This window comes from Podarcis muralis, chromosome 3 (genome assembly GCF_964188315.1).
Source record: "Podarcis muralis chromosome 3, rPodMur119.hap1.1, whole genome shotgun sequence".
Classification (NCBI taxonomy): domain Eukaryota; kingdom Metazoa; phylum Chordata; class Lepidosauria; order Squamata; family Lacertidae; genus Podarcis; species Podarcis muralis.
Window position 1 is genome coordinate 87177228 of NC_135657.1, and position 12874 is coordinate 87190101.

At 39.0% G+C, this 12874-nt stretch overlaps 1 protein-coding gene across 12 annotated transcripts in view; it reads right to left on the reverse strand.

Annotated features, from left to right (window-relative positions):
• The window catches only part of PHF3 (PHD finger protein 3), a 50460-nt gene that overhangs the window by 16701 nt on the left and 20885 nt on the right, over positions 1 to 12874 (reverse strand). For 8 of the 12 annotated variants that reach the window (XM_077926268.1, XM_077926276.1, XM_077926270.1 and 5 more), the window contains 2 exons: positions 11731 to 11886; positions 9486 to 11274 (listed from right to left, as the gene is read on the reverse strand). In XM_077926268.1, coding sequence (XP_077782394.1) covers positions 9486 to 11274; positions 11731 to 11886 — 1945 coding nt within the window. Of the gene's footprint in view, positions 1 to 9485; positions 11275 to 11730; positions 11887 to 12149; positions 12221 to 12874 lie in introns of those variants that run through there. The other 4 variants (XM_077926274.1, XM_077926273.1, XM_077926272.1 and 1 more) reach the window with 3 other exon arrangements.

Here is a 12874-nt window from a genome sequence, read left to right on the forward strand (position 1 = left end):
GGGTTACCATTTTATGGAAATCCAAACTCTTGTATTTTGAATTTCCCCTTAAAATTATATAGAAAACAAGTTGGAGTTGAAACAGTTGAGGGAAACTTAAGGGCAGCCTTCTAGTGGATATGAATTTCTATTTTTCAAGCATTTGGCAAAGACAGGAATCCAGAAAATTATGGATGGTATTCAACGAAGTTGTTGCATGCAGAGATTAAGCCCAGCTCATGCAACAGGACTTTTCACACTGCTTCTCTGCACGACCTAAATCTGCTCTGGAGGGTTGGAGAAACCACCAGAACAGATGGGGGCACAAGCAGCCTTCGTTCCCCCTGCCCCCAAACACCTCAATTAACTCTACATTAAATTCCCCCCTCATGTTTATAACAAGAAGACTGAAGTACTCACTAGAGAGCAGAAATCAATGTTAAAAGTGCTCCTTATCAGCTTGGGTAACTTTCCCCCCACAAATTTACTTGTTATATAACTTAAATTATTAATGAAGATTTGTAAGTTCTAGTGTTAAGTCTTATCAGGAAGATGCAAACACGGGCAATTTTTGTCAAGATTCACTAAGGCAATTCCTGACAAGCCTGCCATTGCATGCTATGAGTCTAGCCAATAGTTTGTTGTTCCAAGTAACTGAAAGCAACCATTCTAATGTAGTGAGGAACAATGCAGTTGGCCCAATAACCTTAGTATCTGTCTTGTTCTACACTGCTAACTCACATTCCTCTAATAACAATAATAGTAACAATAGACCTGCCTGATGCTTGATAAATCCTGGGGTGTTTTTTTTTTGGGGGGGGTGGTCTGCTGAGGTACACAATACATAGCCAGAATACTATATAGAGCATGGGATCCTAAAGTATGACTGGCCTTTGCTAAACTATGTCAAGTAAGAAACGAGTAAGAACAGCGTACTTCACTTCCTCTTGCACCACTAAAGACAGCTCGAGCTCAGAGGGGTGAAATAACTCCAAGTACAGATTCACATTCATAGTTACTTGGACTAGAGTTTTACCATATGGGTTTCCAGCCAATACTTACATATGTGACTATTTGGCTTCTAACAATCAGAGGGGAGTGGGGGTGTAGTGTTCCATTAACCATGTCTTTATGCTTCATTCAGGCATAAGAAACAAATCTCAGCTGTCAGCTCATACATAAAACTTATAAAGTATTTCAGATTATCTTCTAGGCTTTTTTAGTCTAGCCTATTACTAAACATATTACCTGAAAATAAGCACTAGTGGTTTCAGCCAAATTTTCTGTCAGGTAACTGTGTCCGTAATTTGAGCCTATCACAATTTCCAAGATGGCCATAAAAACTAGCATATTTGAAGACCAGGAACTGATTTTGCTTTGTTTTCTATGGCGGGGGAATCATGACATTTTCCATCACAACCAAAACATTCTAGAATGTCATGTTCCAGTTTAAGGATCCCAAAACTTATTGCAAATCTCATTATGAGAATATGAAGTATGTCTGATAAATCCATATACAAGTTATATTACATAGATTCAATCTGCTGAAAGCTGAACTAGCTATGTGGAGGACTATATGTTCAGATTTAGTGTGAAAATAATTGTATTTCTTTGCTTTAAAAATCTGATAGAAATAAGAAATTGAATGTCTAAATGTAGCAATAAGGGAATGAAATAAAAATAAGAAAAAGGGCTCCTCCTCATAGAAACGTGGATATTTAAAAGATAAGGAATTGGCAGAAAAATAGACCTGGCCAAAGTAGCCAATATGGTGCCCTTGGGATGTTTGTGATTACAACTTCCACAACCCTAATCAGCAAGGCCAACTGTCAGGGATGATGAGTTATAGTCCTTCTGTCCTCCCTCCCTGCCAGGCATCACACTGCCTATCCCCAGACTAGTGAAAGCACTTTCAGGCTTTATGATCTTGCATCTCTGGTGTGCATAAAGAAGACTGCATTTGCAATGTAGGGAGACCATATAGAAATAGAAAAGTGTTCCCTTCACCCCATGCCCGAAAAGGTTATGGGGAACTCCTGCCCATTTTGGGTTACGCACATTATGTTTGGAATCCGAATTCATTTCATACTTTTGAAATACTAGCAGCGACTATTCCAATTAAGAAAGAAATGGTCAGTATGAGAAAGTGTTCAGAACAGCAATATGGGGTATTGTACTTTCAATAGCAGTCACTCAGTCAGATGCTAAGCACACTCAAGAGAGGAGAAAGGTGTTCTAAAACAACTACTGAGCACGTAAAACATAACTGTTGATCAATCACAGCAGTGCTCCCAGTGTCCTGAACAAAATACAGTGGCTGCCACAATCTTTCACGAAGCAGCTGCAATTATGTTTAGGTAAATTAAAATGAATCTATATTTTCTGATTTTTTTAAAAGGGCAAGCCTGCTTCTGAATTTGTTGTTTCAGCAAGAGCAGTACGGTAGAAAAGCAAAGAAACAAGATAACACCAAGGTGGACTCCTTATGGCTCAGTTTTTCATTGACTGGGATGGGAAGCAACAAACAAGGAGCAGGCTATCAAGATGGCTCCCAAATTATCAGATATGTACATCGCTTTTGTCCAGTGACTAAACTCAGTTAAACACCAACTGAAATAAATATTTATGAACCCAGGCTTAAACTATGTAGACACATCCTGACTCTTTGCTATGTAATATCTGTTCCAATGTAACTCTCATTTTTCAGACTTAAGAGTTAATGTCATACAACCTGTAAGCATGTTTTTTGTGTGTGTTGAATTCTGAACCAGTAAATTTTTGTATTTAAAAAACTCCAGTCTGGAATAATGACAATTTGTGTCATTCCAAATTTATACAACTGTTACTGGCTCTTAATGAGCTCTTTTAGAACTTTATTTACAAGTTAAATTTATATTGTGATCCTACCTATAAACAGAAATTTGATTTGACAAATACACCAATTTATGGCTTGGTTTGCTATAGGAAAATTCAAGCCTATAGCACAAACATGGGAATAGTTAACAGATGATAATAATGATAATGATAATTTATTATTTATACCCCCACCCATCTGGCTGGGTTTCCCCAGCCACTCTGGGCGGCTTAAGCTAGCTAGCTAGCTATATTCTGTATCAGCTTAAAAAGGTAAAGGTACCCCTGCCCGTACAGGCCAGTCTTGACAGACTCTAGGGTTGTGCGCCCATCTCACTCAAGAGGCCGGGGACCAGCGCTGTCCGGAGACACTTCCGGGTCACGTGGCCAGCGTGACAAAGCTGCATCTGGCGAGCCAGAGGCGCACACGGAAACGCCGTTTACCTTCCTGCTGGTAAGCGGTCCCTATTTATCTACTTGCACCCGGGGGTGCTTTCGAACTGCTAGGTTGGCAGGCGCTGGGACCGAGCAACGGGAGTGCACCCCGCCGCGGGGATTCGAACCGCCAACCTTTCGATCGGCAAGCCCTAGGCACTGAGGCTTTAACCCACAGCGCCACCCGCGTCCCTCTGTATCAGCTTACAAAGCTCTAATTTAGTTCTACAAATACAAAATAAAGGTATTTAATTTACTCTCCTAACACAATGGGCATTTCCTTGTCTTTTATTTCATCACTTTGATAAAGAACATGGCAGGGATAGACATGCCAGCCAAAAATGAAAGTTTACAAAAATGAAAGCAGGCATTTTCCAAGTAAACATCAGACCCCAATTTGCTGTTCTGAATTCATTTAAAAGTTTTGTCCATTAGAGACTGAATTTTAGTACTGGCACTAGGAATACTGTGTAGATGTAGGATAGCTAACAAGCATGTAGCAAAGTCAATAAGAGAGGAGTGGGGAACCTGCAATCCTGCAGAGATTGCTGGACTTCAACTAGCCATGCTGATTAGGGTGGATGAGAGTCCAACAACATCTGCAGGGCCACAAGACTCCACCCCCCTCAATACCTCTGTAATAAGGAATCTCACTTGTCAAGGGGCAAGGGAGATGCCCCAAATGTCTAAAAGGAGAGAATCATTTATGAAGAGCTGAAGACTGCTTTAAAGGCCAAACAATTTCTTTTTCTGTGGCTTTTGAAGGTGTGTGTAACTGTAGCTAATACTAAAAATTCTGGCTGCAGACAGCTTCACAGTTTGATGTCCAAGCGCTACTCATGTTGTAAGGCTGAATTAGCAGATGTGTAGCTGCAACAGAAAGAAAGAAAAAATCATTAAAAAATATTAATAATGGGGTGGTATTCAAAGTGTTTCAATAAGCTTTACATTAAAACCAACATGCTGCAAACATTTAAGAAAACAAAATGAAGTACTGGTTGTACACAGTTCACTTAAGCACCAATTTTTAAAACAGATGTTCTGATTGCAACAATGTACTGCCTTCTACAAACAGAGTAAAGCAATAAATGTATCTGAACCATGGTTTTGTTACTGTAAATACAGAGTCTCTTCAAATATACTAATGCAACGTCCAGACTATCTTTTTCAAATAAGCAGTCACCCAAGTGGAATGTGGACAGTCAAAATAATTTTGTTGGGTTCGAGACAAGTTTTAAAAAAATGATACACAAACTCAAAATTAACTTTATTTAAAATACATAGCACAGATTGCTCTTGTAAACAAATCGAGCAGCATATTCATGAACTAGAAATTTATGTTAGTAAATGCAAAAAGTAATTCTTCACTCTCCTTTCCATTCTTCGATGTGAAGCAAGTTCATGTAGGGTGAAACAAATACTGTCAACTGTATTTCTGTAACTACTCTGTTGAAAAACATTTTCAGATTTCTTGGTATGGCTATACAAAATACATGATTTCAATTTAGCATATACAGCCATTTAGCATATTTTAAATTATTTTCAGATTTCAGATATACATTTTCAGATTTCTTGGTATGGCTATACAAAATACATGATTTCAATTTAGCATATACAGCCATTTAGCATATTTTAAATTATTTTCAGATTTCAGATATACATTTTCAGATTTCTTGGTATGGCTATACAAAATACATGATTTCAATTTAGCATATACAGCCATTTAGCATATTTTAAATTATACCCTTATCTAGCATTTAGGGGGGAAACCACCCTTTGTTTTTACAGACACAAAGAAGGGAAGCTAATTCTTAAAACTTTACAGGAATAAAGTACAACAAATGTACCAATATTTAAGAAGTATATGTAGCTAACTACATAAAGATAAATTGTTCATCCACTGTAAACACAGATAAACTTAAGTAGGTTTTGTAGATTGGCAAACATGGAAGACCCTGATTCTACAACAAATTCCACACTAAGGGCATAACTGTAAAAATTTTATCATGTCAAGGACAATCTGATCTTCAAATTCTAAAGAAGAACTTAAGCAGGGGCAAGGGGAGGAAAAAGAGAATTACCCTCCAAAAAAGTAAAATGTTTAAGTGCTGGACAGAGATGGGGAACCTGTGGGAGGGCAGTGATTTTTGGTAATACCCCCTCCACCTGCAACCCCACCCCCATGCCCTGCAAAAATATGGTAGCCCCAAAATCCCATGAAGCAGATTTAAGGAGGGGCAAGATGGAATCACTGAAAGGAATCACTGAAAATTTTGTCCCACCCCAATTCCTCTGATGAATGCCTTCTGTCAGTAGAGAGGACAGCTCTGGATTCCACCCTTGGGCTGCAACATGATACACACATGCATTGGAGGATACATTAATATGATTATTTTGTTAGTACGGATTCAATCCACTGTTTAATGTACACATCTGTACTGCAGCAATATATTCCTATGCAGTTTTTAATGACATAGTATGACCTCTGTTCACAACATTCTTCTGAAAAGATACGTCAAACATTTCTCAGTAAGATACTCATAATTCTCAGTAGGATATTCGTAATTCTAAGAGAAACAAGCCCCTTTCACACATTATCCAAGTGAACAGGCTACACACAATTAGAGTGGTTGGCCACGGGCATTTCGCCTGCTTGCCTCGCTCCACTTCTACCTCTGAGCATCAAGCAAAGGTCTGAAGGGGAAAGCCAGCTATATTTGTCGAAGCTTCAGTACATGATCAGAGGGCCCAAAGTACAAGCTGACAATTGAATGGAAGGAGACTCTACAAGTGCAACTGCCTACCCGCTTCAGGCATTTGTTCAAATGCAGAGATAAGAAGTGGAGCTGGGTGAGTGGACCAGCAGTGTGGCCTCCCTGTGGTTTCATCATGTGGATCCACTTTACAGAATGGGAAGGGCGCTACAGTTTTAAACCACTGCCGAGAGCCCCGGTACAAAAAGTAATCTTTCAAGTTAGAATTGAGCCTGAAAGGAAACCTAACATTAACTGGATTAAAAAGAAAGTAGTAGTATCATTGCAAGTGCAGACCACTAGATGCACTTTTCCAAAAACGTAACAAAATATTATTCTACCATGTAAAGCAAGTTATTAATGAACTAACTTAGTTATCAGGTGGCAAGCAGTATGCCATAAGTGAAAGTGACTCTATTCCAAATGTAAAAAAAAGAACCAAACTATAGTAAGTACAGTGGTAAGCATACTTCAAAAAGTATGTTTTTATATACGTTTCCCTTTACGCTTATATTTTCAGCAAGAAGATCAGCAGACTACACATTTAAATTCATTTTAAATACAATGTATTACATTGTTTAACCAAACTCAGCATTAGTTTTAACAACCAAAATGAACACATATTTCTGTGTAAATGTTATTTTAATGATTCCCTGCTGCACACATGCAACACTACCCAATATCAATAAGAATAAGGCAAACTCCTGAATGCAAAATTTATGCATGCCCATTAGGGCTGCTGGGATACAGCTTTATTCACCATGCTGAAAATGCCAGCTTAATTTTCCTATACTCCATAATTTCTACTTATCAGAACCTGTATTATTTGGAGGAAGAGGTCATCAAATTATGCTTATAATGGCAGGGACTAATTTTACATTGTTCTAAAGTCAGGCATCATTTATTCTGTCAGCAGCACACTATAACGCATAATAAAAAAGCTACTAAAATTTAGGCAATGAAGACCCAATGACTTTTCCCCCACTTGAATTCTACTGAGTGCACGGTTAGATGATCTTCCAAAACAGTATGGGAGGTAGTAAAGGGAGGACTTGCCCTTTTCTCTAACAGAAAGACCCTACTGCATCCCAGATCCTAGCATGAATGGAAACAGCCCTTCAATTTACGCAGGGACAAGTCTGGGTCCAATCCATTATGTTGCCACCAGTACCAACAACCTGAACAAGACCATCATTTTAATATGAAGTAGGCAACTGATATCTTAAAAAGCACATGTTGTATCGAACTAAATAATTGCATAATGTCTTCCACAAGTGCATCAGAACTTTTCCTTCCTCTCCTTCCTCCACATTCCAGAGGGCAGATTTGTGGGCACACAAGGGAAGAAAATGCAATTATTTTAGTTGAATACAACTAAATACAATTTTAAACAAAACCCACAAAGAAAGGTGGTAAACGTTTTCAACAGAAGAATGAGATACCACTGTTACCAACAGTTTGGTATCTATTAAATTACGGAAACCTTTTTTAAAAAAAAAAGAAAATTCAAATTTCTACGCACAGAATTGCTCAGTTCAGACATCATGTTAAACCACAGTTTAGCATAACAAGAACAAGCTACAGTGAGGTTTAGGTTCATACTCTCTAGCCCCTCCTCCCGTGTGGCCATAAAAGAGTTCAGAAACTCTTGCTTCCATTGTTGCTTTTCTATCGCTTGCCATGTTGTCCAAACCAACAAACTGATTAAGGTCTATTATGCTTGTTAGTCAACTTCAAAAATGGGATATGAAGATATTTGTTTAAATGAACTAGTTAACTTCATCACAGTTTAGGGTTAGGATGACACACTAAACTGTGATTAACAGGAACCAGAAGTGAATACGTTTCCAATCTCCTCAGAGCTGCACCAGGTTTTTATCACATTATACTATGATTTACATGATGTCCAAACAAAGCCAATCAATGTTTCCAGATGCCAGCACTGATGTGATAAATCCATTTCTTAAAATCCATTCTTTTCATAAAATGTGTAACACAATAAAAAGCTAAAATACCAGGCAAAATGGGCAGTTTCAAAGTGTTAATTATTATTTTAGATGATTACCAGTAAGAAGGGGAATACAGAGTTCTTTGGACCTAGGAAAATAATATCTTTAAAGGTTTTTGTTTTCCAACTTATTTTTTTTTAATAGGCTCATGCTGTTTTTATCATGTGACACAATTAGTGATGAGAAATACAACTCCCCAATTCTTTAACTTTTAAATAATGTCAGGGAAGCATAAGCCATTAAGTCATCCTGTTTAAATTTTTACAACTTCAATACAGTGGTACCTTGGTTTAAGAACAGTCCGGTTTAAGAACGATTTGGTTTACAAACTCAGCAAAACTGGAAATAGTGTCTTAAGTTTGTGAACTTTACCTCAGTCTAAGAACAGAATCCGAACGGTAGAAGGGCACTGGCGGCGAGAGGCCTCATTAGGGAAGGTGCGCCTTGGTTTAAGAACGGTTTTGGTTTAAGAACGGACCTCTAGAACAGATGAAGTTCATAAACTGAGGTACCACTATACTTGTAAAGTGTGTCATTTAAAAACACATTAAGTTAGCTTGATTTCCTAATCAAACATAAGTGAAGCAATTTTATTTCCTGATTATATATTTCAGTTCAACTACTTTTCACTACTGGGGGTAAAACTTTTTTGAGATATTTAAATACCATGTAAAATTATTATTGCATACTTTTGGTTAGTTTTGTTTACTAAATATTGTTGTTAGCCGCCCTGAGCACGGCTTCGGCTGGGGAGGGCGGGATATTATTATTATTATTATTATTATTATTATTATTATTATTATTAATAAACCAAATGTATTCATCAGAACCCAATTATTGGAACATCAGAAAAAAAGCCAACTGCATTCTTCCAAAGGACACACATCAGTGGATAGTATCAGGAAGCTAACAACATATCCCAGAGAAAATTACATACCTCCATGTAGCAAACATCACTTTTACTATCCCCCATACAAAAAAATTATGCATCATGTTTATGCAGCATGTTAGCTATTCAACCAGTTGGAGCTATCATTTTTTTTACTGCAGCTCCCACAAAAGTTGTTCAAAGTTGACCAGCAGATTGCCTGGTTTTTGTGAGAGGGGCAGCAGGAAATGCTCCAGAGAAACCTCTTCTGCATATCTATGTTGCAATGTTGCGACATGAAGCACACTTACTATGCCACAGACGGCACAGAACACAGCAATTATTTATTTCAGTGTAAACATGAATAGACTCAAACTATTAGGCTGGGTAATCACAGCTCATCACTATTTTGTTTACCCTAATTTCTTAAGAAAGCGTAGCTCAAGAGTCTATAATGTTGGAAAGTTGACAGGGTGCTTTTTGGTTAATTTAAAAAAGATAGTCTGGGTGCTAGACTCCAGGACATGAGAAGCAGGTGTCTGATTACTGAAACATCTGAACAACAAAAACATATACACACACACACACCTGTTGCCATGCGGTTTTCTGCAAAACCCACACTGCTTACTAGGTACCCAGAGACTTTTGCTCTCAGTGGGAGATAGGTGATCCGAGCTCTCTCGTTTTATAGTAGAGATATTATCTGGAATGAACAATGGAGGCTCATCTACTGAAAGGCTTCTGCTGCTTCTCCTCTGTCGAGGCTGAAGATTCCTCTCTAACTTTCTGAGTTTCAGTTTCTCTTTTTCATCCTCTTTCAAATTATCCAGAGGCACACCTGCGGAATCTCTTTTCCCTCCTTCTTCTTTAACACAATTATTGGCTTTAAGAAGGGGGTGTTTCAGTAACTGCTTCTGGTTGTGGTGGGCTAATTGCCCCTGTTTAGGATGTGCTGGTCCCGACACTGTGTGTGGTATTTCTTTTGAACCCGCATGATGGCTGGAAGACTTGTCGCTTGCTCTCTCTGCGGACATCTTCTGTACCTGTGGTGGGATTTGGCCCCGTGGAATGTTTTTCCCTAACAATTGCAGAGGCTTCTTTAAGGCCATTCCAGATTCGCAGCCCTGGGCCTTCACATCTTTATCTGCATGTTTTTTCTTAACTTTCACTGGCTTATGAAAATGCTGGAGATCCCCATGCTCCTCCACTTGATGCTTCAGACTTACTGAAGACTGGCTGCGAACAGCTGACACAGAATGTGTTTTGCCGTGTAGCTCTTGTGTTTTCTGCTGGGCAGCTGTAGTTTTATTTTGTTTGGACTTGGGGTGCTTGGGCTTCAAATTTTTTACACATTTTGATGAAATGCCAGTATGCCCATCTTCCTGCAAGCCTGGTGACTCATGCACTCCCATTTTTACACTGTCAGCCTCCTGATGCATAGCTTGGACTGGAATGTACTGAGCAATACCATCTTCTAAAGTATTTGTTTCTGATTTGGCAGAAGTGGCATTGACACCTTTTGAATCAATCTGGTCAAGTTCCGTGCTACCTAAAGGAAGATCTTTCAACCCAGCCTTTCTAGAGTCATCTGAGGGCTCTTTTCTGTCATCTGGCAAGCTGATCTGATGAGCTGGCAAGCTTGAGGCACAGGCAGGCTTTCCATCTACAAAGCTGGGCTGAACTGAAGGGGTTTCCTGAATTTCACTTGCGTTCTCATAAGCTGCTGTAACAAAAGGAGTATCGGCCTTCCCTGTTTCCTTGCTTTCCTCATCCATTTTAGTTTCATTCAGCTCCTCAGATTCAACGTTTGCCTTTTCATCTGAAGGCTTTTCAGAAGTGAATTTATTAACCATGGTCTCATTCCCTTCATTTTTAACTAGACTGTTATTTTGTATTTTATTAGTTTCTGTAAAGGCAGGTGCTTCCAAGCCTACTCCATCACTACCATAGGGTAGCACAACTTTTGTCACGCTTTCAGTTTCTTTAGTTGGGGAACTGGTCCCTGGTAAGTGAGAAGAATTCCCTACTTCATTAGCTGCTTCCTCTATTTTTGCCTGATTAGGAATTTTATGTTCACTATCTGCTTTTACTTCATCTGAAGTTGCACAACACGCAACCCATTCTGCACTGCTAGAAGGTGGTGGTGATGATACTTCCAGTGCCTCTTGTTCTTGGCAGGATTCATTACGACTGTGCTCAGTATCTCTTGGATGCTCTTTGGCACTACTATTTTCCCATTTAGTCTGCCCTTTATCCTGCTGTTTCAGTCCTCCCTTTTGAGCAGATCCAGACTTCACAACTGATTTTTTGGGGTTAACAGATGGTGACGCATTTGAACGTTTGGCTAGTGTGCTCTGCCGCAGACTTCGTACTGGTTCTATTAAAAAAGACAAATGAAGTGTTTAGTATTTTTATCTATCTGCCAAATAACAGACAAAAGGAACAATTCTGTACCTGCTTACCTGGAATGAGCACAACTGAACTCAATGGGACTTACTACAAAGTAGACATGCATAGGATTGCATCGTAAACTAAAGATAAGCTTATTCATATAACTTAACATTGTGATCCTAAGTTTATCTTAACACATTAACAATTTCTCATTATCTCTGGGAAGACTGTTGATGGCAAATAATGTACTTCCACTTAAAATATAAATCTGAAGCATTTATAAGTGATAAAACACAAGAAGAAAGAATACATATAACTACATTTAGGTATCTGAATGTGTTCACTCAACAGTGAACCAAGATTCCAATACACTGATCAGCCCACACTAAATCAAATGCAGAGATTTGCTGTCTATAAATGTGAACTTCCTCAGAAGGCCTACCTTGTGTCATTAGACGTGGAGATTTTCTTGGCGATCTGACTGACGTTCCATCCATTTGGTCCCTCAAATTCCTGTTAGGTGAAAGATCATCTTCATCAATGGTACGGCAGGCAGTTTCCTTAACTCCTTCATCCATAATATCATCAAGTCCAACAACTAAAAATAGAAATAAAAATCCTAAACCTTAAAAGTATCTATTAGGGCTGCAGTCTCATGAAAGTAGCTGGGAGACTTAGACAAACTAAAGGGAAATGATGCATGGGGAGGGGGCACAGAGAGAAATAAGACTGAAGGGATAATTAGGAAGCATGATATACAAACTATCCCACTGGGCAGGTAAAATAAGTAGTCATCCAGAGCAGTATATTTCTCATACATGGTCCTTGAGAAAGAGTCATAGCCAATTTTAAAGGACTCACATTTTATTGATTTGCCACAGGAAGTTCTCAGTCCTTAAATGATCAGCTGTCCCCTCACTGTCCCTTCCCACCTAAGAGAAAGAGAATTTAACAATGGAAAGAGCTGATCCAAAAGTGACAATCTCCTTTACCTTTTTAATTTTAGAGATTTGCTTTTAGATTTTTAAAATCCAGAACATGTTAGTCTGCATCATGAGAACTATTAATAGATGACTCACCTGCTAAGCTCCCAGTCAGAGACTGAGAACCATAGCCTAGGGCTGCAGCCCTCTGCACACTTAACTGGAATATGCCCCACTGAACTCAGTGGGATTTATTTCCATGTAAAAATGCACAGGATCAATGTTAAATGCCATATTCCTACCCTCTTACTAAAGCCAGTTCACACATGAGGAGTGTAAGTCAGGCCTGCACAACTTCTGTTCGGCCAAGCTAAACAGCCCTCCAGTTATGTGAGCTGCAAGATACTCATCCATCAATTCATTTCTAGGATTGAACCCTCAAGCTCATCTATGGAGTGACTAGACCCACTCTGTTCCCTGTGGTGAATGCACTGGCGAAGCATACCCTCCCTCACGAGTCAACTTTAACAAGTAGGCAGGATTGCCCATGAGGCAGGTGGTGGGAGATAAAGGTCTGTGTTAGACAGATGCTCTGAGAGTACATCAAAAAGTTCCTTTACTATCCTGGGATGCAATTCATCCAGCCCTGATGACATAAAATCG